This window comes from Salvelinus fontinalis, chromosome 31 (genome assembly GCF_029448725.1).
Source record: "Salvelinus fontinalis isolate EN_2023a chromosome 31, ASM2944872v1, whole genome shotgun sequence".
NCBI classification, from domain to species: Eukaryota; Metazoa; Chordata; class Actinopteri; order Salmoniformes; family Salmonidae; genus Salvelinus; species Salvelinus fontinalis.
The window spans coordinates 20,211,203-20,237,543 of NC_074695.1; the positions used below are offsets into that span (position 1 = coordinate 20,211,203).

At 43.2% G+C, this 26,341-nt stretch overlaps 1 protein-coding gene across 1 annotated transcript in view; it reads right to left on the reverse strand.

Moving 5' to 3' along the window:
- Positions 1–1,083: 1,083 nt before the first annotated feature.
- Positions 1,084–26,341, reverse strand: part of LOC129829775 (uncharacterized) — a 43,804-nt gene continuing 18,546 nt past the window's right edge. The window contains exons 8-13 of the mRNA XM_055891683.1: positions 14,373–14,525; positions 7,301–7,430; positions 7,164–7,196; positions 6,664–6,761; positions 6,217–6,300; positions 1,084–3,089 (exon numbers count right to left, since the gene is read on the reverse strand). Coding sequence (XP_055747658.1) covers positions 2,988–3,089; positions 6,217–6,300; positions 6,664–6,761; positions 7,164–7,196; positions 7,301–7,430; positions 14,373–14,525 — 600 coding nt within the window. The 3' untranslated portion in view covers positions 1,084–2,987. The remainder of the gene's footprint in view (positions 3,090–6,216; positions 6,301–6,663; positions 6,762–7,163; positions 7,197–7,300; positions 7,431–14,372; positions 14,526–26,341) is intronic.

Here is a 26,341-nt window from a genome sequence, read left to right on the forward strand (position 1 = left end):
CTAATTGAGTGTATGTAAACTTCTGACCCACTGGGAATGTGATGAAAGAAACAAAAGCTGAAATAAATCATTCTCTCTACTATTATTCTGACATTTCACATTCTTAAAATAAAGTGGTGATCCTAACTCCCCTATGACAGGGAATTTTTACTAGGATTAAAATGTCAGGAATTGTGAAAGTTTAAATGTATTTAGCTAAGGTGGATGTAAACTTCCGACTTCAACTGTAGGTTAAACACATCACCTACTATAGCTGTTTATAACATGGAGTGATAGTGGGAGTCAAGGTGTCGTTGTCACGTTCCTGACCTGTTTTCTGTTGTTTTGTATGTGTGTGATGGTCAGGGCGTGAGTTTTGGGTGGGCAGTCTATGTTTTCTGTTTCTATGTTGGTTTTGGGTTGCCTGGTATGGCTCTTAATTAGAGGCAGGTGTTTTGCGTTTTCCTCTAATTGAGAGTCATATTAAGGTAGGTTGTTCTCACTGTTTGTTTGTGGGTGATTGTCGCTGTGTCTGTGTTTATTGCACCACACGGTACTGTCTCGTCTCGTTCGTTCGGTCGTTCCTGTTCATGTGTTCTTCGTTTCATGTAAGTTCGTAGTTTAGGTCTGTCTAGTTCGTTTTGTTATTTTGTAAATTAGTCAAGTGTATTTCGTGTCTGTCTTCATCTTGCATTAAAGCATTATGTATTCATCACCCGCTGCGCCTTGGTCTAATAACTCACCGAAAGACAGCCGTTACAGTCGTATACATATTTGTATCAGAAACCCAGTTTAAACCTGGTTCTAACTTGCATCCATTGTCCTAATCAAGTGTAGATGATGAAAAGACACATTGTGATCTGATTGTGATCAGATCTTCCTGACCACCTCCGGAGGTAGTCAGGCACGCATTGTGTCTGGATATCTTACAAGATCTGGACCGAGAAACCATCTAAATCATACATATTTTGCCCTCTAAAATCATTGACAGGTGGCACCATTGGCTTATTACATCAATATAAGTGTCTTACAATGAATAAACATTATTTTGAAAGAATAGCTGTGAAATCATTTGCATAAAGGAAGGGACCAGGAAATCTGGCCACAATGCAGACACAGTGGACAGATAACAGACACATTTTAATACCATGTGTAGACACATTTCTGGAAATGTGGGCTTAAATCAGAATATAAACAAGATCAGGACAAAGGATCCATGTTAGCATCAGGTATAAACGGGGCTTTACATAAAAACAACCAGCTTTGAAGTTTCACACTTGACATGGCTAGTATTTGAAGTCATGGGTATTAAGTGAAAAGTATATATGCCTCAAGAATCAAGCATGTGACAGGAAAAGTGTAGTCAATTAAATAAAATTGTAGCATAGCAAGCACAGATGGGTAGGAGGAATATAGGGCATCATTTATGAGAAACTATCACACAATATTTTCCTTGACTGTAGGTTTCTAGGTCCTCACACGCTGAAACATGGTCAAGCTTTAGTTGCTGTGCATCAACCTCATTCATACTGAAAATATACTGAACAAAAATATAAAGACAATGTAAAGTGTTGGTCCAATGATTCATGAGCTGAAATAAAAGATCCCAGACATTTTCCATAAGCATTGAAAGCTTATTTCTCTCAAATTTTGTTTAGTATAGTTTGAATGGCCTTTTTTGTTTATTTTGACATGGAAGAAATCAGAGGGGTTACAGGCAGTTGGTAGAAACAGATTAAAGGGTTGGAGCGGGGATGGAACCCAATCATCCAGTGGGGAGAGGAGTGGACATGTGTCTAAGCCGGGAGCATTACCCCTGGTCAACGGCCTCTGCTCTTCTATCTTTTCTCTTAATCAAATCAGATCAAACTTGTTTCAGAAATGAGAAAAAAATAACCCAGTTTTGGTAAATATGTAATATCATTGAAGTAATAAGTCATCTTCTGAATGAAAGCCAAATTTAAACAAATATTTTCTGTAATCTCTCTCTCTCTCTCTCTCAAGCAGTTGCTAACAGCACCCATTTTGCTGCTGCTGCACCAATTGCAAGTGAGGGAAGAACGAGGGGAAAAAAATATCAATTTCAGATGGCAAAAAGCACCAGATGCTGTCCAGAATCTGAGAAGGGTCATGGATCCCTGACTGGAGTACTGGAATAGAAAATCTGTGTCCCCGACCAAGGCAAGAATGTCTGCACGTTCAGAGAAAAATGGGTAATCAGATGAACGATTTTCAGCTGGCGAGGCCACTATATGTGTGTTCTTTGTGATTCGGTTCCCTTGTCATCAGACAGACAGCTGTGGACAGAAAGTAGAGCGCTTGGGACTATAAGTTTCTATCAGAATTTTAGTCCAAATTAAGTTATTGACATAGCCTTGTTCTGTTAAATGGTATCTACCTACAGTATATAGTACACTAAATATCCCAATTCATGTTGTTAAGTTCAAAATAATACAAGATCAACATTGCTGACACCATTCAAACCAGTAGGGATTCCCCCTACTGTCTCATAACTTCAATTCAATAAATTTTTTCAATCGATTTCAGACAATTTGTCACAATAAATCCCGACCAACTATCAGTCTACTGTCTTCAAACAATATACAGTATCTGTTATATATCCCATATAGATTCCTTTTAATTACAGCAAAGCATTATACACACTAATATTTTCCCACTGAAATTGCAATCCCCAAGTCTAGCTGCCTGAACATAGTATTAAACCACAGCTTGTGTGGCATCTTAGTGCACACAAATAACAATAATAATATTAATAATAATGTGATTTATATAGCCCTTTTCAAAGACCCAAAGACGCTTAAAGGTTTCAAGGTTGCCATTAATGTTATACGTCACTGATCAGTGCAATTTCTAAGAAGTCCCGGTCTCTTTACAATTTGAAGTAAATAAACGTGTATTTGTATGTGCATAATCACAAACTATTAGGCACTGAATTGTGTTTGGATTGGCTGAAGATTTATAGATAGTCACGCAAGGACAGCAAATTGTTATCTGATTTCAGCATGTGTCCCTTTGAAGTCATTGACAAACTGGCACACCAAGCCAAACAGCTCCTGAGAATCTTGATCCATCGGCTCTCCGAATTTAACCTTCAAGAAAAAAGACAAGTGACCCAAGTTATTATTTTTGACATCTCAAGTCCAAAGCACTTCAGTTGCTTTCATTCTTTCAGAGGTTATAATACATTTGTCTAATTCCTGGGGTTAACCGATGTCCCTGGTTCGATTGGGAAGCATAACCTAAGTCCAGTTCATTGCAAACTCCATTTATAATAATGAGCTGATAAACTGCGTGAGCATGGAAGCAATTATTGGACTTAAATATCTTCAATGAGACAGACGGGTGGCCATGGCATGAATCCATGGCTACACTTAACTCACTACAGGGTCAGCTAATACAAAGGGTATGTCATTAAAACAGTGGCTCAAGAGTAACATCTAATATCAGTCAAACACGACTCAACTGCTACAGTATATATGACCACACCACTAATCAGAAAAGCTAAGCCAACAACACTACAGCACATATGGAACTCTGAATTTAACCTAATTTAAGTATTTTGATGCATTTCACACTAAATAAACATGCCCAAGTTACAGTAACACTGGGAGAGCAATTTAACCATGCAGTATAGGCTACTACCATTGGTTCCGTGTCTGACTGCAGCAATTCTGTTCCCCTGGGGAGCAGAGAGAAGGTTCTGATAATGTCACAGATATAAGCTGTGTCAGGGTCAGTCTTCTCTCTCTCCCTCTCTCTCTCTCTCTCTCTCTCGCGCGCTCTCTGTCTCTCTCCTCTCTATGCCTCTGCTGGCTCAGACTGTAGCACATCATTATTTGTGTGTGTGAGTGCGTCCGTGTGTGTGCGAGAGGGTGGGATGGATAAAGTTTGGAGTGCACAGGAATTTAATTGTGGAACCTACTATATCACAATTTCCTGGCAATGCTCACCCCTCACCCTGTCAAAGCTCACCCGTCACTCTGTCAAGGCTCACAACTCAAACCCAGAACACAGCAGAGTCAGATGGACTCTTTGTGATGATGGATTGTCCTTCTGGAAATAGGGGAGGTTGGAAAATGGCCGCTACTTTCTTTAAAAATACATTGTTCTGTAAGAGTTTGACTTTGTTCTGACTGGGCAGAAACAGCACCTAGGCTAATGCCACACTAAAATAAAGGTGTACTAAGTTGGTAAAAATCCCTAAGCATCTTCTTATCTGTATCAATAAGTGACTCTACGTCATCTTGTCTATGACTGAATCTGAGAGACAAACCACTTCTGTTAGATATCTAATAACATCCAGTGTATTATAGTATTAATAGGGATAGCCTCTAATACCCTCCTGTGTATACATTATTAATAGCGACAGACTCTAATATCCTCCTGCTTATTGTAGTATTAATAGGGACAGACTCTAATACCCTCGTGCATATTATAGTATTAATAGGGACAGACTAATACCCTCCTGTGTATTATATTATTAATAGGGACAGACTCTAATACCCTCCTACGTATTATAGTATTAATAGGGATAGACTCTAATACCCTCCTGTGTATTATATTATTAATAGGGACAGAACCTCCTACGTATTATAGTATTAATAGGGACAGACTCTAATACCCTCCTGTGTATTACAGTATTAATAGGGCGTCGTAGTAGCTTTGTGGTTAAGAGGTTGGGCCAGTAACCGAAAGGCTGCTGGTTTGAATCTCCGAGCTGACTAGGTGAAACCTGTTGATGTGCCCTTGAGCAAGTTACTTAGCACTAATTGCTCCTGTAAGTCGCTCTGGATAAGATTGTCTGCTAAATGACTAAAATGTAAAATAGGGACAGACTCCAATACCCTCCTGTTGTATTACAGTATTAATAGGGACAGTCTGTGGTCTATGCCAACTATTATATATCAAGTTTAAGCATCTGCTGCAGAAGTAACCTTGAAGATACATTTTTTTGAAATATACACTACTGTTCAAAAGTTAGGGGTTAGTTAGAAATGTCCTTGTTTTTGTCCATTAAAATAACATCAACTTGATCAGAAATAGAGTGTATGTGTACTAAGCAAGATGACAAGTAAATTAGAGTGTCTAGTTTGAGAAACAGATGCCTCAGAAGTCCTCAACTGGCAGCTTCATTAAAATGTACCGGCAAAGCACCAGTCTCAACGTCAACAGTGAAGAGGCGACTCCGGGATGCTGGCCTTCTAGGTAGAGTTCCTCTGTCCAGTGTCTGTGTTCTTTTGCCCATCCTAATATTTTATTTTTATTGGCCAGACTGAGAAATGGCTTTTGTTTGCAACTCTGCCTAGAAGGCCAGCATCCCGGAGTCGCCTCTTCATTGTTGACGTTGAGAGTAGTGCTTTGCCGGTACTTTTTAATGAAGCTGCCAGTTGAGGACTTGTGAGGCATCTGTTTCTCAAACTAGACACTCTAATGTACTTGTCCTCTTGCTCAGTTGTGCACCGGGGCCTCCCACTCCTCTTTCTATTCTGGTTAGAGACAGTTTGCGCTCTTCTGTGAAGGGAGTAGTTCACAGTGTCGTACGAGATCTTCAGTTTCCTGGCAATTTCTTGCATGGAATAGCCTTCATTTCTCAGAACAAGAATATACTGACGAGTTTCAGAAGAAAGGACATTGTTTCTGGCCATTTTGAGCCTGTAATCGAACCCACAAATGCTGATGCTCCAGATACTCAACTAGTATAAAGAAGGCCAGTTTTATTGCTTCTTTAAATCAGAACAGCAGTTTTCAGCTGTGCTAACATAATTGCAAAAGGGGTTTCTAATGATCAATTAGCCTTTTAAAATGAAAAACTTGGATTAGCTAATACAACGTGCCATTGGAACACAGGAGTGATGGTTGCTGATAATGGGCCTCTGTATGCCTATGTAGATATTCCATAAAAAAATATGCCGTTTCCAGCTACAATAGTCATTTACAACATTAACAATGTCTACACTGTATTTATGATCAATTTGATGTTATTTTAATGGACAAAAAATGTGCTTTTCTTTCAAAAACAAGGACATTTCTAAGTGACCGCAAACTTTTGAACGGTAGTGTACATCCTCCTCAATCCCCATTTCACCCTCCACAGTGGAAAGTTAGATAAGCTGAAACAATGGAAAAGGGCCATCTCGACATTTCAGGACTAGAGGAACCATTTATCTCTGGAGGGGCAGCACAACAGACATATTAAAATAATAACTCAGGGATTACCAATATGTCAGTGTAGAGTTTCTTCATCTCCTCAGACCTCTTTGTCAGCAGGGAGAGATCGGTGTTGTACTTCTCAATCGCCATCTGGGGTGAGAGGGAGAAAGGAGAACATTATTTGATGTATAATATCAGAATACCTTCTGTTTTTTTGTTACATCACAAAACTTACACTGCAAACTGACAGCAGACACCATAAGAAAAAAATTATGCAATATGAAGCAACACTCAGTATACCGGGCAAATAGAAATGAACTTCCCTATGATGTGCCCATCTTGAGATAAGCACTGTGAATTAGCGATATAATGTGATGGTGAAATGCAACTGACTGATGTTAATTCGGCGTGTCAAAGTTTTTCTTGTGTTTCTCTTAATCTTATATCTGTTTGTCTAAAAAGAACTGAAAATATGAACTGAGAAGAAAGAACATGTCTATCAGAATAACTTACCTTCAGGTCTTTGAAAAACTTTGGGTGTTGATCGCCTTGGTTTCTTCTCTTGTACGTTTTCTTGTACTGAATGGTCTTCTGTAACTCATTCTTGAGAACTGTAGGGGATGACACATCATGTCCATCATCCATCATACCTGATCACTGAAGCAAATACTCTCTACTTTAAATCCCTATTTTCTCCTTTCTGTTGCTGGATCAAGCCAAGTGGCTGATCTGCACCCATGGCAACTATTCAACACAATTCTTCAGCCAAAAAGGAATCATAAATGTCTATACATGAAGCTGATATTAGGCCTACATGTCTTCACACTTTACATTTAATTGCGCCATCAAACCAGTCATCTCTTTGAACTAGCTAGATCATCCTATCTTAGATAATATCATTCATATGTATATAAAAAATACAGTCACTATAATTAGATCTCAACACTGTAAAGAGCAACAACTGTTTTTTACAGAGACATTATTGGACAGGATTGGAAACGTGGTAGACTCACCGTCCACTTCAGCAGTGAGGCCTTTAATGGAAGCTGATCAGAAACACAGAGAGAAAACCTAACTGGTTTACCTAAACTGCTCCAATTGAAACAAAGTACAGGTTTTCAGGGCTTTGACCAAAATCTTGATTACTTACCCCCAGGGACAGTTTCGAATTCCGTCAACTCTTGTGGAAAAGTGGCCAAGCCGGGTTCGTGCAACATGATCTGCTCCACAAGGGCATGCATCAAGGTGAACTTCCTGTCTATCCCACGGAGCTGGGAGATCTGTGGGGTTGAAGAGGGACATTGGAAGGTGGGGTGCGACATGTTCTCCATTACAAAAACAGTTTACGATAAATCAAATATTAATTTTATTGGTCACATACACATGGTTAGCAGATGTTATTGCGAGTGTAGTGAAATGCTTGTGCTTCTAGTTCTGACAGTGCAGTAGTATCTAACAAGTAATCTAACAATTCAACAACAACTACCAAATACACACAAATCTAAGTAAAGGGATGGAATAAGAATATATACATATAAATATATGGATGAGTGATGACTGAGCGGCAATAGGCAAGATGAAATAGATGGTATAAAAATACAGTATATACACATATGGAATGAGTAATGAAAGATATATAAACATTATTTAAGAGGCATTATTAAAGTGACTAGTGATCCATTTATTAAAGTGGCCAATTAATTCAAGTCTGTATGTAGGCAGCAGCCTTTCTGTGTTAGTGACGGTTGTTTAACAGTCTGATGGCCTTGAAATAGAAGCTATGTTTCAGTCTCTCGGTCCCAGCTTTGATGCACCTGTACTGACCTTGCCATCTGCATGGTAGCGGGGGGTCAGGCAGTGGCTTGGGTGGTTGTTGTCCTTGATGATCTTTGTTGTTGTCCTTAATGACCTCAGGCGCTGTAGGTGTCCTGGAGGGCAGGTAGTTTGCCCCCGGTGATGCGTTGTGCAGACCGCACCACCTTCTGGAGAGCCTTACGGTTGTGGGTGGTGCAGTTGCCATACAAAGGAGGTGATGCAGCCTGATAGGATGCTCTCAAATGTGCATCTGTAAAAGTCTGTGAGGGTTTTAGGTGACAAGCCACATTTTTTCAGCCTCTTGAGGTTGAAGAGGCGTTGTTGCGCCTTCTTCACCACATTGTCTGTGTGGGTGGACGTTTTCAGTTTGTCCGTGATGTGTATGAACGTGATGTGTAGGAACTTAAAACTTTCCACCTTCTTCACTGCTGTCTTGTCGATGTGGATAGGGGGTACTCGCTCTGCTATTTCCTGAAGTCCACGATCATCTCCTTTGTTTTGTTGACTTTGATTGAGAGTTTGTTTTCATGACACCACATTCCAAGTGCCCTCACCTCCTCCCTATAGGCTGTCTCGCCATTGTTGGTGATCAAGCCTACTACTGTTGTGTCGTCTGGAAAGTTGGGTGATTGAGTTAGAGGCATGCATGACCATGCAGTCATGGGTGAACTGGGAGTACAGGAGGGGGCTGAGCATGCACCCTTGTCGGGCCCCAGTGTTGAGGATCAGTGAAGTGGAGATGTTGTTTCCTAACTTCACCACCTGGGGGTGGCCCGTCAGGAAGTCCAGGACCCAATTGCACAGGGCGGGGTTGAGACCCAGGGCCTCAAGCTTAATGATGAGCTTGGAGGGTACTATGGTGTTGAATGCTGAGCTGTAGTCAATGAACAGCATTTCTACATAGGTATTTCTCTAGTCCAGATGGGATAGGGGAGTATGCAGTGTGACGGCGATTGCATTGTCTGTGGACCGGCGGTATGGGGCGGTATGCAAAATGAAGTGGGTCTGGGGTGGCAGGTAAGGTGCAGGTGATATGATCCTTGACTAGTCTCTCAAAACACTTCATGATGACAGAATGAGTGCTACGGGGCGATAGTCATTTAGTTCAGTTACCTTTGCCTTCTTGGGTACAAGAACAATGGTGGTCATCTTGAAGCATGTGGGGACAGCAGACTGGGATAGAGAGAGATTGAATATGTCCGTAAACACACCAGCCAGCTGGTCTGCGTATGCTCTGAGGACGTGGCTAGGGATGCCGTCTAGGCCGGCAGCATTGCGATGGTTAACACGTTGAAATGTCTTACTCACGTCGGCCATGGAGAAGTAGAGCTCGCAGGCCTTGGTAGCGGGCCACATCGGTGACACTGTATTATTCTCAAAGCGGGCAAAGAAGGTTTTTAGTTTGTCTTGGAAGTAAGACATCGGTGTCCATGACGTGGCTGGCTTTCTTTTTGGAGTCTGTGATTGCCTGTAGACCCTGCCACGTACGTCTTATGTCTGAGCCATTGAATTGTGACTCCACTTTGTCCCTTTACCAACATTTCACTTGTTTGATTGCCTTTCGGAGGGAATAACTACACTGTTTGTATTCAACCATATTCCCAGTCATCTTTCCATGGTTAAATACGGTGGTTAGTGCTTTCAGTTTTGCGCAAATTCCGCCATCTATCCACGGTCCCTGGTTAGGGTAGGTTTTAATAGTCACGTGGGTACAACGTCTCCAATGCACTTCTTTATAAACTCACTCACCGATTCAGAGTATAAATGGATATTATTCTTTGAGGCTACCCGGAACATTTCCCAGTCTGTGTGATCGAAACAATCTTGAAGCGTGGATTCTGATTGGTCAGACCAGCGTTAAATAGTTCTTGTCACAGGTACATCCTGTTTGAGTTTCTGCCTATAGGACGGGAGGAGCAAAATGGAGTCATAGTCAGATTTGCTGAAAGGAGGTCAGGGGAGGGCCTCATATGCATCGCGGAAGTTAGAGTAGCAGTGATCCAGTGTATTCCCTGCACGAGTGCTAAAATCAATATGCTGATAGAATTTAGGTAGCCTTGTTCTCAAATTTGCTTTGTTAAAATCCCCAGCTACCATAAATGCAGCCTCAGGATATATGGTTTCCAGTTTGCATAGAGTCCAGTGAAGTTCCTTGAGGACCATCATGGTATCGGCAAAAGTGGGGACATATACGGCTGTGACATTAACCTGTTGAGGCTGGGGGCGCTGTTGTAACTATTTATGCTAATCGTGTAATTTTTGAAACGGCTTCCCACAAAATTCTTGATCGTACAATATGCATATTATTATTATTATTGGATAGAAAACAGTCTATAGTTTCTATAGGAGTTGAAATTTTGTCTCTAAGTGGAACAGAACCCATTCTACAGCAATTTCCCTGACATGGAGTCAGATTTCAGAAATGTTGGCCCCTGATCTGGAGTCAGTTAAAAGGCCACAGTTATTGCTATGAGTATACGGACACTGCTTACGTCTTCCCCTGGATGCCTTTACGTGATGACGATTTGAATGGGGTCGATTGCGCGTTCACAGGCACTACAAATTAAAAAACCCTGTAGCTAGTCACTCTTTTCTTGCTGCGTCATGCGCCTGGAGGACATCGACCCGCACTTGTTCCAAGCATTAGTGGAGGGAGCAATATTACTCTGGTCATGTTTCTACTCGTTATAGGAGTTAAAAACATCATAAGGTAGTTAATTTAAAGCGTTTTATAGCAATTTATATCCGTTTAGTGCGATTTTGGGACATTTATTTCTGAAACGCTGTGAATCGCTGGGCACGCTTCCAGTTCATCCCGAACGCAGTTGGCATTTCCACATGGCAAGAGGACAGCTTTCCACCAAAAGACGATTAGACCCAAGAAAGGATCCTTTGCCCAAGATACTGATGGAAGAACAGCTCAAAGTAGGACATTTTTATTATGATAAATCGTGTTTCTGTCGAAAAATGTTAGTGGCTTAGGACGCCATGTTTTTTGACGTAGCTTCGATTGGCGCAAACTGTATTGAAAAAGAAGGATAATTTAAAAAATGTAATTCCGCGATTGTATTAAGAATTAAATTGTCTATCAATCGATGTCCACCCTATATTTTTTAGTCACGTTTATGAGTATTTATGTATAAGAGTAGATCACTGTCTAATATGGCGCACGGACATTTTCTCACCAGCTGGGCTACATTTCACATTGTCTAACCATGATTTTGGTGGCTAAATATGCACATTTTCGAACAAACTGTATATGTATGTTGTAATGTGATGTTACAGGGGTGTCATCTGAAGAATTCTGAGAAGGTTAGTGAAAAAAATAATATGTTTTGGCGATGTTGACGTTATCGCTCACTTTGGCTAGAATTAATGCTGGGCTGCTATGTGCTATGTGCTATGCTAATATAACGATTTATTGTGTTTTCGCTGTAAGACACTTAGAAAATCTGAAATATTGTCTGTATTCACAGGATCTGTGTCTTTCGATTAGTGTATGCTGTGTATTTTTACGAAATGTTTGATGATTAGTAAGTAGGTAAACACGTTGCTCTATGTAGTTATTCTAGTCCATTTGTGACGGTGGGTGCAATTGTAACCTATGCCATCTACCTGAAATATGCACATTTTTCTAACAAAACCTATCCCATACCATAAATATGTTATCAGACTGTCATCTGATGAGTTTTTTTCTTGGTTAGAGGCTATAAATATCTTAGTTTAGCCGAATTGGTGATAGCTACTGGTGTTGGTGGACAAATAAAAGATGGTGGATTATGCTAATGTGTTTTTAGGTAATAGATTTACATCTTTACATATTGTGTCTTCCCTGTAAAACATTTTAAAAATCGGACATGTTGGCTGGATTCACAAGATCTGTGTCTTTCATTAGTTGTATTGGACTTTAATGTGTGAAAGTTAAATATTTAAAAAAAATATTTTTTTTGAATTTCGCGGCTCTGCCTTTTCAGTGGGGGTGGGGGGGGAGTGCCGCTAGCGGCACCCTCAGCCTAGACAGGTTAACCGACGAGAATTCTCTTGGGAGATAATATGGTCGGCATTTGATTATGAGGAATTCTACGTCAGGTGAACAAAAGGACCTGAGTTCCTGTATATTGTTTCGATTACACCATGAGTCGTTAATCATGAAGCATACACCCCCCGCCCTTCTTCTTCCCAGAGAGATGTTTATTTCTGTCGGCGTGACGCATAAAGAACCCTGGTGGCTGTACCGACTCCGACAACATATCCCGAGAGCCATGTTTCTGTGAAACAGAGTATATTACAATCCCTGATGTCTCTCTGGAAAGCAACCATTGCCCTAATTTCATCAACCTTGTTAACTAGTGACTGGACATTGGCGAGTAATATACTCGGAAGCAGTGGGTGGTGTGCACGACTCCGAAGTCTGACCAGAAGGTCAGAAGGTCTTCTGCGGCGAGGTTGTTTTGGGTCGGCCTCTGGAATCAGATCAAATGCCCTGGGTGGTGGTGCAAACAAAGGATCTGCTTCGAGAAAGTCATATTCCTGGTCATAATGTTGGTAAGTTGACGTCGCTCTGATATCCAATAGTTCTTCCCGGCTGTATGTAATAACACTTAAGATTTTCTGAGCCAACAATGTAAGAAATAATACATACAAAAACTAAATACTGCATAGTTTTCTAAGGACTAGAAGCGAGGCGACCCTGTCTGTCGGCACCAAGTCATACTGTGCTGTTTCGATCTACACAGAGACCTTCACCAGAAAATGAAATAGGAGAGATCAGCCATGCTGGTTCACCTGCAGCAGTCCTATGCCACAGAGTCCTGGCTGAGCCACACAACTACTGTTCCTACCAGGCCTTGAGATGCACAGCAGAGCAAAAGAATGCACACATTTTTGTGTGCTGCGTGTACAGATGTAAGTGCCTTGCCCCAAGGCTACTCAAACAGTAGGATCTCAATGTACCGTTTCTGTTAACCTAAACACAAAAAAATGCATTTCTCTCTGTGATAATATTGAGGCATGTTGCTTTGTATTATTGGATGCATGTATCAACAATCCAAGGTTTTCCTTGACTCTTACATTTTTGCGTTAAGACGAGGTCAACTGATTGTTTAAGGTAATGCTAATGCTTGTGTTACTCAGGTATGGCTGTGTGTTTGTTATCAATTTGATTTGAAAACAAATCAAAACAAAAAGCATCACATCATAACAAAAACATTACATCATAAAAGCTTCCATATTACATGCAGAGTTATTATCACCTTTACTAGAGCCGTAATACGTTGTGTCCTTACTTAGACAGTGGGGAGCTTTTTCTGTGAATAAAAAAATACTTGAGGAGTGTTAAGTTTCCTGAAAATGAGTGACAATAAATCAATAAAAATGCATCCATATTCAACCTATTTATATAAAATGTTAATGATCTTTCTAAAATGCAAGCCTTGCTGCACCACAGTGGCTTATGCCTTCTGTCTTAATTGAAATGCAAAGCGGACATCTCTCTCTCTCTAATCCTGTGATGGGATTTATTCCATAGTCTTTTCTAGGTTACGTTGTTTACCAATTTGAGGTCCAGGGCACTTCCCTGAGGACCAGTCTAGAAGAGATGCACGCAGCATCAACTTGAAGATTAACAACAACCTCTATGGCTTTCTCTTACCTTATAGTTACTGTATCAACTTCCAGGTCCAGCCATTTATTTGAAAACACAGAGTCCCCTCACAGTGCAAACAATTTAGCCCTCTCTGTTTCACCTTCAAACCTTCTATGTGAGGCGTTGGGAGTAAGAGACTCCAGTCTTATTAGATAGAGAGGAAGCATTTTAAATCTGGGGCAAAGTGCCATTAAATCTTCCCATCAGGGGACCAGTACAGCACAGCAGCGGCAATCTATAGAAACTGCCAAGGAGTCGTCTACTACGCTGAAAGACCTATTCTAATAGTTCAGAGAGATCTAAAATGATCCCAGATAAATGTATAAAAAAGCCATGTATCTAATAAACAAGGAGTCTAATCCAAAACAAGACTAGTCTAAGACTACCAATATTGAGATTTAAAGACAAGGACCAGTAAGGTGAAAGAAGTAGTGACTGCCATTGCCCACTGTGAATTGTAGGGTTGTAGGGTCAACTTGTCCAATGTCCACCAGCCCAGCGTCTGCGCCATGGCAAGAAGTTCCATTTGATTTGTGAAGCCAGGCGGTGATACAATTACCTGTGTGTCAGAGTTAGACACACTAGGGGTAATGACCCAACCTGAGTTGGACTCAGCTGACCAGGCAGAGGATGGATAGGAGGAGAAATTGAAAGGAGAGAGAAGGTGGGAGATCTGTCTGTGTATATCAATGAGAAGTTTTATTAGCCTAGTGGTAGACACTCCACCAAAGGTCAGGTGACAGCAGAGGAGAGGAGCACCTACTTTAGTTAAGGAGGAGAGGCGGAATCCCTTGGCCTTTCCCTTCCCTGCGTTCTCGTTGAGGTAATTGCCGATGGCCAGCAGGTACTCCAGCACGGAGACGAACGACCTGGAGCTGTACAACTGCGTGCACATCCTGATCTTCTGGTTAATCAGCTGAAAGACAAAGATGTTGGTTCAGGAGAAGTCATTTCACTCTAATCCAACTGCATACTCACTCTCTCTTTTTATCTGAATCAAACTCTCTTGTTTTGTCTGATTCATGAGCTTATGAGAGTTGAGTAAACCCAGGCGAAATCCTTTTTGGTTTTCAAGTAAATTTGCAGTCAGACTAGATACGTGACAAAATGTCAATAGCACACATTTATTTTGAATGATAGGCTTGTATTTTGAAGTAAACAAGTAGATTGACTTGTTCTACATTGCAAAAGTAATTATATTTTCATCATATGCATTTCATTGTGGTTTTTAGATTATTAGATATTATTTGTTATCATTCATACTACATAGTATTTAACCATCCTATCACAAGCGATTGTGTCTTATATATATCTAAGAAACATGGTGCACACTGCACGATATTCATAGAATGGCAGCTGTATAAAAAAAAAATGAGACAGGTATTAGATTTTGTTTGCAATCTCTCTCAACAACACAGAATTTCCAGGTCTGCTAGTAAAGTAAGGAGGAAGGTGAGGAGGGGATGTAGTGGGGAGACAGAGCAGCCCTCTGGAAAAACAAATCCACTTAGCAAGGTGCGTGTCTGATACAACATCCAACCATATGCTCAATTTTACAAAGTAACTTCCCATAGCACACCAGTGTGACCTCCTCAAGCCTTAATATAGCAGAATGCAAATAACGCAAATCAGGTTTTGAAGGGGGCAACATTTACATTTTAGTCATTTAGCAGACGCTCTTATCCAGAGCGACTTACAAATTGGAAAGCTCATACATATTCATCCTGGTCCCCCCGTGGGAATTGAACCCTGGTCCCCCCGTGGGAATTGAACCCACAAGCCTGGCGTTGCAAGCGCCATGCTCTACCAACTGAGCCACACGGGACCACACGGCAACCTCTCACTGCAGCCTGGTCTCAGACTAGACATAACATAGTAAATGTAAATCTGAGAACTCTAATTTGTATGATATGTTACCTTTGGTATGGTTACAACAGACGGTTACTTAACCTGTTGGGGATGGGGGCGCTGTTTAGACTATTTATGCTAATGTGGCTAATTTTTTAAACGGCTTCCCACAAAATCCTTGATCGTACAATATGCATATTATTATTATTATTGGATAGAAAACAGTCTATAGTTTCTATAGGAGTTGAAATTTTGTCTCTAAGTGGAACAGAGCCCATTCTACAGCAATTTCCCTGACATGGAGTCAGATTTGAGAAACGTTGGCCACTTTTCTGAAGTCATTTAAAAGGGCTCTGTCGTTGCTATGACTATACGGACACTTCTTACGTCTTCCCCTGGATGCCTTTACGTGATGACGATTCCAACGGGCTCGATTGCTCGTTCACAGGCCCTACAAATGAAAAAAACCTTTAGCTAGCAAGTCTTTTCTTGCTGCGTAACGCGCGTGGAAGACACCGACCCTCTCCTGTTCCAAGCGTTAGTTTAGCCTGTTATATTTCTCCGGTCATCTTTTCACTCGTTATAGGAGTTACAAACATCACAAAGTAGTTAATTTAAAGCGTTTTATAGCAATTTATATCCGTTTAGTGCGATTTTGGGACATTTATTTTTGCAACGATGTGAAAAGTTGGAAACGCTTTTCAGTTCATCCCGAACGTAGTTGACATTTCCACATGGCAAGAGGACAGCTTTCCACCAAAAGACGATTGCTCCCAAGAAAGGATCCTTTGCCCAAGATACTGATGGAAGAACAGCTCAAGGTAGGACATTTTTATTATGATAAATCGTGTTTCTGTCGAAACATTTTAGTGGCTTAGGACGCCATGTTTTTTGACGTAGCTTCGCTTGGCGCAAACTGTATTGAAAAGTAAGGATAAATTAAAAAATGTAATAACGCAATTGTATTAAGAATTAAATTGTCTATCAATCCCTGTCCACCCTATATTTTTTAGTCACGTTTATGAGTATTTATGTATAAGAGTAGATCACTGTCTAAGTGGCGCAAGGACGTTTTCTTTACCAGCTTGTCTACATTTCACATTGTCTAACCATGATTTTGGTGGCTAAATATAAACATTTTCGATCAAACTGTATATGCATGTTGTAATGTGATGTTACAGGAGTGTCATCGGAAGAATTCTGAGAAGGTTAGTGAAAAAATTAATATCTTTTGGCGATGTTGACTTTTATCGCTCACTTTGGCTAGAATCAATGCTGGGCTGCTAATTGCTATGTGCTAAGCTAATATAACGATTTATTGTGTTTTCGCTGTAAGACACTTAGAAAATCTGAAATATTGTCTGTATTCACAGGATCTGTGTCTTTCGATTCGTGTATGCTGTGTATTTTTACGAAATGTTTGATGATTAGTAGTTAGGTAAACACGTTGCTCATTGTAATTATTCTAGTCCATTTGTGATGGTGGGTGCAATTGTAAACTATGCCATATACCTGAAATATGCACTTTTTTCTAACAAAACCTATCCCATACCATAAATATGTTATCAGACTGTCATCTAATGAGTTTTTTTGTTGGTTAGGGGCTATAAATATCTTAGTTTAGCCGAATTGGTGATGGCTACTGGTGTTGGTGGACAAATAAAAGATGGTGGAATATGCTAATGTGTTTTTAGGTAATAGATGTACATCTTTACATATTGTGTCTTCCCTGTAAAACATTTTAAAAATCGGAAATGTTGACTGGATTCATAAGATCTGTGTCTTTCATTAGCTGTATTGGACTTTAATGTGTGAAAGTTAAATATTTTAAAAAAATATTTTTTTTGAATTTCGCGGCACTGGTTTTTCAGTGGGGGGGGGGGGGGGGTGCCGCTAGCGCCACGCTGATCCTAGACAGGTTAAAACCTCTACAGGATCGGTGGGTCCCCCACGGAACGGTTGAGCTAACATAGGCTAATGCGATTAGCATGAGGTTGTAAGTAACAAGAAAATTTCCCAGGACATAGACATATCGGATATTGGCAGAAAGCTTAAATTCTTGTTAATCTAACTGCACTGTGTAATTGAATTGATTGTGCAAAGAATAGGTCTGACATACAAATACAAACTGCTGGGCTCGTGATAGCAACAAGAATATTAATTGTCACCCTATGCTGCAAAATTGAGAATAATAGTTTCTTGCATAACAGAAGATCGGAGTAAGATCTTATCAGATACAAATTTCCTATTTGGATTTAGAGGTACAGACCAGGTACCATAGTAATAGAAGTCAAACCGACTGTGTGACTAACCAAAACTCCAACAACAAATAAATGCAGGGCACAGGCAGGTGTTACTATCTCACATAATTATCTTTAGGATAATCCTGAAATATACAGTACACACACAGAATGCAGTACACACACCATTCCATAATCATGTGTGACTAACACTGCTACTGTCTATGAATTGCAACTACATTTTGGAAAGTATTTTTAGATGGTAGAGGGGTGAAAAGGGTTTTCATACAATATGTGTAAACAACATTTGGATTTTAAGAATTGCTATTTAATATATTAAGGTGTGAGGTGGAACATTTATTTGTTGAATTAAGGCGATAGAAAATTTGCATTTCACAAACGTAGAAGGTTATGTAAAAGTGCATCTCATGCCATTCTTTCATGAGTGGAATTTAACTATCCAGCGACAAATGAATGGAACAAAAATACTTCAGTTTCGCACTTTAACTCTAAGAGCTTAGGTACTTTTAAAGAGGAGAAAGCTTTTGTGTTTCTTACTTACTTTTTCCGATGTCCATTTTATTTCTGTTATAAACCATGATGAATTAAGATGACATTTTGCATTAGAGAATTGACTTACAGTATGTTCTTCTTTTATATATTTTTTGTAAGATTGAAATGCTAACCATTATCAGCCTACATTGCAGGAACAAAATGTCACACAAAGTAACTTCTTGATGAAACACAATTCACATTAACAAAGAAAATTATTGCAGAGGATACCGTCTTTGAAAGGTAAACATAATATATTCCATGCAATACATTGTAATGTTAATATCTTGTGCACACATTCAATTGTTATTAGGTATTTCGCTTATGCCCAAGTCTAGTCTATCCTGTGTATGTGACAATACAACTTTTTTTGTCTACCAGTTGAATGCACTATCTGCATCTACAGCAGAAAGCTAATGGTCACAGTGAGTTGTTAATGCAGAGTGGAGAGAATATGAGCCGAAGCAGAACACAACAGGTGTTTCTGGATGCTGAATTCTACAGAGGTTACAATTGTCTATGTGAGTTTAAACAGGACAACAGAAAGATGACAGCAATCGGTAAGTCATTGAGAGAGGACATCAGTTCAGTATGTGAATCCATGATAATGGAGAAATCAGATTATCTCAAGGGACAATCAAGGCGGAACAACATCGTTGTTGACGGACCTAATTCAGAATAATTCTCTAACTGTACCGCTTTTATTTTTATGTGTTTGTTTCCCCAACTTCTTGTAGAGTCAGAAAATGTCAGAAGGGGAGGACAATGTGAACGGAATGATCACTGAGAAACTGAAGACGGACCACAGGAAGATTGAGGTGAAACGATCCCACAGTACTGGAAAACTCACCACCGGCCCAGGTGACAGGCCCAGGCTGATAGTGATCAAGTTCCTGAGGTTCAAGGATAAGGTAGCTGTTCTGGAAAGAGCCAAGAACTTGAGAGGAACGTACATCTTCCTCAACGAGGACTATCCTTAAGCTGTGCGCCAGAAGAGGAAAAGACTTATCCCAGCCATGAAAGCTGCCAGAGCACATGGGGACATTGCTTACATCCGCTATGGCAGGCTCATTGTCTACCCTCCCTCCCAAAAGCTTGGACAGGATGAGAGAGCCAAGCCACTTACACATACCAACTGGTTGATGGACTTCTGAATTATGCTATTGTTTTTTTCTCTTGTTTGTTCTTTTCCATATTTTGTCTATCTGATCAGCTACACAGGAAAGGGCTAAAATAGCCCATATTATTATATGTAGCCTTAAAAATTTGGTTAATGAAACCAATTGTAATGTCTTGACCAGAGTTCTTATGTGTTTTGCTTGTTTAATGTTGGTCAGGACGTGAGCTGGGTGGGAAATCTATGTTGTGTGTCTAGTTTGTCTGTTTTTGTGTCCAGCCTAATATGGTTCTCAATCAGAGGCAGCTGTCAATCGTTGTCCCTGATTGAGAATCATATATATAGGAGGCTTGTTTTGTGTTGGGATTTTGTGGGTGATTGTTTCCTGTCTCTGTGTGTAAGGCCTGGGTGTCGGAGTGTGAAGAAAAAAGCGCAGGAGCAGCAATTGCAAAACAAATGCTCTTTAATAGAACACGGACAAATTAGGCCACCCTACTAACACACTGGGTGTACACTAATAAACTACCCCAGACACGTGGGGAATGAATAATGTCCAGAAACATGAATCACAAAACCGACACCAACTTACATACAAACAATCCCGCACAAAGAAACGTGAATGCCGGCTGATTAAATAAACCCAACTAATTAACCCTCATACAAAACAGGTGCGCCCAATAAACACATAGGGAGGGGGAGAAAAGGATCAGTGGCAGCTAATAGGCCGGTGACGACGACCGCCGAACGCCACCCGAACGGGAAAGAGAGCCTGCCTCGGTCGAAGTCGTGACAGGACCCCCCCTCTGACGCGCGGCTCCCGCAGCGCGCCGACACCGGCCTCGAGGTCGACCCGGAGGACGAGGTGCAGGGCGATCCGGATGGAGGCGATGGAAATCCCTCAGCATAGACGGATCCAAAATGTCCCCCACCGGTACCCAGCACCTCTCCTCCGGACCGTACCCCTCCCAGTCCACGAGGTACTGCAGGCCCCTCACCCGGCGTCTCGAGTCCAGAATGACCCGTATCTTGTACGCCGGGGTCCCCTCGATGTCCAGAGGGGGAGGAGGGACCTCCGGTACCTCACCGTCCTGCAGGGGACCAGCTACCACTGGCCTGAGGAGAGACACATGAAACGAGGGGTTAATACGATAATAGGAAGGGAGTTGTAATCGATAACACACCTCGTTTATTCTCCTCAGGACTTTGAAGGGCCCTCCACACTGCGGACCCAGCTTCCGGCAGGGCAAGTGGAGGGGCAGGTTTCGGGTCGAGAGCCAGACCCTGTCCCCCGGTACAAACACGGGGGCCTCACTGCGGTGGCGGTCAGCACTCCTCTTCTGCCGTCCACTAGCTTGTTGAAGTGATTCCTGGACGGCTCTCCATGTCTCCTTGGAGCGCTGCACCCATTCCTCCACCGCAGGAGCCTTGGTCTGGCTCGGATGCCATGGTGCCAGGACCGGCTGGTACCCCAATACACACTGAAAGGGGGACACGTTAGTAGAGGAGTGGCGTAGTGAGTTCTGGGCCATTTCGGCCCAGGGAATGTATCTCGCCCACTCCCCTGGCCGGTCCTGGCAATACGACCGCAGAAACCTACCCACCTCCTGGTTCACTCTCTCCACCTGCCCATTACTCTCAGGGTGATAACCGGAGGTAAGGCTGACCGAGACCCCCCAAACGCTCCATAAACGCCCTCCATACTCGGGACGTGAATTGGGGGCCCCGATCAGAAACAATGTCCTCCGGCACCCCGTAGTGCCGGAAGACGTGGGTGAATAATGCCTCCGCAGTCTGTAGGGCTGTAGGAATACCGGGCAACGGGAGGAGACGACAGGACTTAGAGAACCGATCCACAATCACCAGTACCGTAGTGTTCCCCTGAGACGGGGGAAGATCGGTCAGAAAATCTACGGACAGGTGCGACCAAGGCCGTTGTGGAACGGGGAGGGGTTGTAACTTCCCTCTAGGAAGGTGCCTAGGAGCCTTACTCTGGGCGCATACCGAACAGGAGGAAACATAAACCCTAACGTCTCTCGCCAAGGTAGGCCACCAATACCTCCCCCGAAGGCTCCCCACTGTCCTCTTCACCCCAGGGTGACCCGAGGAGGGTAGAACGTGAGCCCACCGAATCAATTTGTCCCGAACACCAAGCGGCACGTATTTCCGCCCCACCGGACACTGAGGAGGAGCGGGTTCCGTCCGTAACGCCCGCTCGATGTCCGAGTCCACCTCCCACACCACTGGTGCTATCAGCCTAGAGGCGGGAAGGATGGGAGTGGGTTCGGTGGGCCGATCGTCCAAGTCGTAAAAACGGGACAGTGCATCCGCCTTTACATTCTGGGAGCCCGGTCTATACGTTAAGGTAAACTGGAATCGGGTAAAGAACATGGCCCACCTTGCTTGACGTGGATTCAGTCTCCTAGCTGCCCGAATATACTCCAGATTCTGGTGGTCGGTCCAGATGAGAAAAGGGTGCTTAGCCCCCTCAAGCCAGTGTCTCCACACCTTCAGGGCACTGACCACTGCTAACAACTCCCGGTCCCCCACATCATAGTTACGCTCCGCTGGGCTGAGTTTCTTCGAGAAGAAAGCACAGGGGTGGAGTTTTGGTGGCGTACCAGAGCGCTGTGATAGCACGGCACCTACCCCAGCCTCGGACGCGTCCACCTCCACTATGAATGCTAGAGAGGGATCCGGATGTGCCAACACGGGCGCATCCGTGAACAGCGCCTTCAACCTGTTGAAAGCTCCGTCCGCTTTTGCTGACCACTGCAAACGCACCGGACCCCCCTTCAGCAGTGAGGTAATAGGAGCTGCCACCTGGCCAAAACCCCGGATAAACCTCCGGTAGTAGTTGGCAAAACCCAAAAACCGCTGCACCTCCTTTACCGTGGTCAGAGTCGGCCAATTACGCACGGCCTTAATGCGGTCACTCCCTACCACCACGCCCGAGGTGGAAATGCGATAACCCAGAAAAGAGACGGCTCGTTTGGAGAACACACACTTCTCAGCCTTGACATATAGGTCATGCTCCAGCAGTCTACCAAGCACCTTGCGTACCAGAGACACATGCGCGGCGTAAGTGGCTGAGTAGATCAGAATGTCATCGATATAAACAACCACTCCCTGCCCGTGCAGGTCCCTGAGAATATCGTCTACAAAGGATTGGAAAACGGCTGGAGCATTCTTTAACCCATACGGCATGACGCAGTACTCATAATGGCCCGATGTGGTACTAAATGCGGTTTTCCACTCGTCTCCTTTCCGAATATGCACCAGACTATACGCGCTCCTGAGATCCAATTTTGTGAAGAACTGCGCTCCGTGAAATGATTCCATTGCCGTAGCAATGAGAGGTAGTGGGTAACTAAACCCCACGGCGATGGCATTTAGACCTCTATAATCAATACACGGACGCAAACCTCCCTCCTTTCTCTTCACAAAAAAGAAACTCGAGGAGGCGGGTGAGATGGAGGACCGAATATACCCCTGTCCCAGAGACTCAGTGACATATGTCTCCATAGCCACCGTCTCCTCTTGGGACAATGGGTACACGTGACTCTTGGGAAGTGCAGCGTCTACCTGGAGATCTATCGCACAATCCCTTCCCGGTCGATAAGGTGGTAATTTAGTCGCTTTCTTTTTACTGAAAGCGATTGCCAAATCGGCATACTCGGGGGGAATGTACACCGTGGAACCCTGGTCTGGACTTTCCACCGACGTGGCACCGATGGAAACTCCCAAACACCTTCCAGAACACTCCTTTGACCACCCCTGGAGAACCCCCTGTTTCCACGAAATTTTAGGATTGTGCCGGGCCAGCCAGGGAATCCCTAGCACCACCGGAAACGCAGGCGAATCAATAACATAAAAGCTAATACGCTCCTTATGATTCCCCTGCGTCACCATGTCCAGGGGAACCGTGGTCTCCCTGACTACCCCTGACCCTAATGGCCGGCTATCTAGGGAGTGCACGGGAAAGGGAGAATCTATCGGCACAAGCGGAACCCTTAACCTAAGAGCGAGTCCGCGATCCATAAAGTTCCCAGCTGCGCCTGAATCGACTAGCGCCCTATGCTGGGAAGAGGGGAAAAATTTAAGAAAAAAAATCAAGACAAACATGTGACTAACAGGGGGTTCTGGGTGAGTTTGGTGCTGACTCACCTGGGGTGATCGAGAAGTGTTCCGCCTGCCATCTCGACTCCCAGACGGACCCCCCCAACACCGATCGGCCGTGTGTCCTCTCCGATCACAGCTGGTGCAGGGAGAGCCTTCTCCTCCGGTACCCCTCTGTCCAGCCCCTCCCACCTCCATCGGAATAGGAGCGGAGGGACTGGGTGGTGGAACGTACAGGACCCTCCCAGAACGCCCGCGGGCAGCCAGCAGGTTGTCCAGACGGATAGACATGTCAATCAGCTCATCCAGGGAAAGAGCGGTGTCCCGACATGCTAGCTCCCTGCGGACGTCCTCCCGGAGACTACACCGGTAGTGATCAATAAGGGCCCTGTCGTTCCACCCAGATCCTGCAGCCAGGGTCCGGAACTCCAACGCGTAATCCTGGGCGCTCCTCTTCTCCTGCCTAAGGTGGAACAGTCGTTCTCCCGCCACTCGGCCCTCTGTAGGATGGTCAAATACAGCCCGAAAACGGCGGGTGAACTCTGGGTAGTGCTCCTTCGCTGAGTCTGGGCCATTCCAGACTGCGTTTGCCCACTCCAGAGCACGACCCGTGAGGCAGGAGACGAGGACACTCACCCTCTCCGCTCCCGAGGGAGTGGGTCTTACGGTGGCAAGGTACAGCTCCAGTTGGAGTAGGAACCCCTGGCACCCTGCCGCCGATCCATCATAATCCCTCGGGAGTGTCAGACGGAGAGCGCTGGAGCCGAGGGATGGAGAGTCCTGGGCTGGAGGAGCCGAAGGTGGAGAGAGAAGACCACTCCTCTCCCATCTGTCCAATCGCTCCATCATAGAATCCATCGCTGTTCCAATACGGTGGAGAACGGTGGTATGATGGAGCACCCGTTCCTCCATCGATGGGAGAGGGTTGGCCGCTGCTCCTGCTGACTCCATAGGTCAGGGTTGGTGCGGGATTCTGTAAGGCCTGGGTGTCGGAGTGTGAAGAAAAAAGCGCAGGAGCAGCAATTGCAAAACAAATGCTCTTTAATAGAACACGGACAAATTAGGCCACCCTACTAACACACTGGGTGTACACTAATAAACTACCCCAGACACGTGGGGAATGAATAATGTCCAGAAACATGAATCACCAAACCGACACCAACTTACATACAAACAATCCCGCACAAAGAAACGTGAATGCCGGCTGATTAAATAAACCCAACTAATTAACCCTCATACAAAACAGGTGCGCCCAATAAACACATAGGGAGGGGGAGAAAAGGATCAGTGGCAGCTAATAGGCCGGTGACGACGACCACCGAACGCCACCCGAACGGGAAAGAGAGCCTGCCTCGGTCGAAGTCGTGACACTGTGTTTTGTGTTCTGCACCAGATAGGTCTGTCTCGGTTTTCACATTTGTTATTTTGTATTATGTATAGTGTTCACGTATTCGTCTCTTTGTTTATTAAATATGTTGAACACTAGCCGCGCTGCATGTTGGTCCTCTCCTTCACCAATGGAAGAAAACCGTTACACCAATAACTTGCTAACATCAGTTAATGTTAATATATTAGCCATCTTTGAGACTCACTTAGATTATACCTTTGATGATGCAGCGGTAGCAATACAAGGATATAACATCTACAGAAGAGACAGGAATGCCTATGGGGGAGGTGTTGTTGTATATTTTTAGAGCCATATCCCTGTAATGCTTAGAGACGATCTCATGTCAAGTGTTATTTTTGCAGGTTCACCTGCCTCATCTATGCCTGTTGTTTTAGGGTGTTGCTACAGGCCACCGAGTGCTAACAGTCAATATTTAGATGTGTGTAATGGCTGTCGTCCTCCTCATCTGAGGAGGAGAAGTTCGAAGGATCGGAGGACCAATGCGCAGCGTGGTAAGTGTCCATAACGTTTATTTTAAAACATAAACTGAACACTGTGAAATACAAAACAATAAATGTGAACATGAACGAAACCGAAACAGTACCGTGTGGCAACAAACACTCACATGGAAACAAACACCCACAACCCCAACAGAAAACAGGCTACCTAAATATGGCTCCCAGTCAGAGACAATGACAAACACCTGCCTCTGATTGAGAACCATATCAGGCCAAACGAAAGACAAAACAAAGGAAATAAAGGTCAGAACGTGACAATGTGTGTGAAGAACTTGATAGTGTTTGTGATGTTAACAGAGAGGTCTATTTTCTGGGTGACCTGAACTGGTTAGCAAATAGCTGTCCTCTTAAGAGGAAGCTTCTAGATGTGACTTATGCCTGTAATATGACTCAGGTCATACCAATAGTGTTGGATCTGTGACATTCACTTGTATTGATCATATCGTCACTAATGCTGCAGAGCTTTGCTCCAAAGCAATATCAGTACCCATGTGGCAATAACAAGGAAAGGCAAAGTGCCAAAGGTTAGGCCTAAAGAAAGTTATAAGAGATCATACAAAATGATTTCTCATGACTCTTTTGTTGAAGATATAAAACATTTATGTTGCTCTGATATGTATGAGTAAGTGAATCCAGATGCAGCACAGGAAGAATTTGTAAAAGGATTCATGTCAATTGTTGACAAGCATGCACCTGTTTAAGAACGCAACTGTGAGAACTGTTAGAGCCCCCTGGATTGATGATGAATTGAAAAATGTTATGGTTCAAATAAATTATGCAAAAGAGGTGGCACACAAGTCAGGCTGCTCAGTTGATTGGCTGACATACTGTAAATTGAGACATTTTGTGACTTAACTTTTTTTTTTTAAATAAGAATTTACATTACCAAACCAAGATAAATGACACAAAACACATTTTTTTTATCATTTGGAGTACCTTAAATGATATCATGGG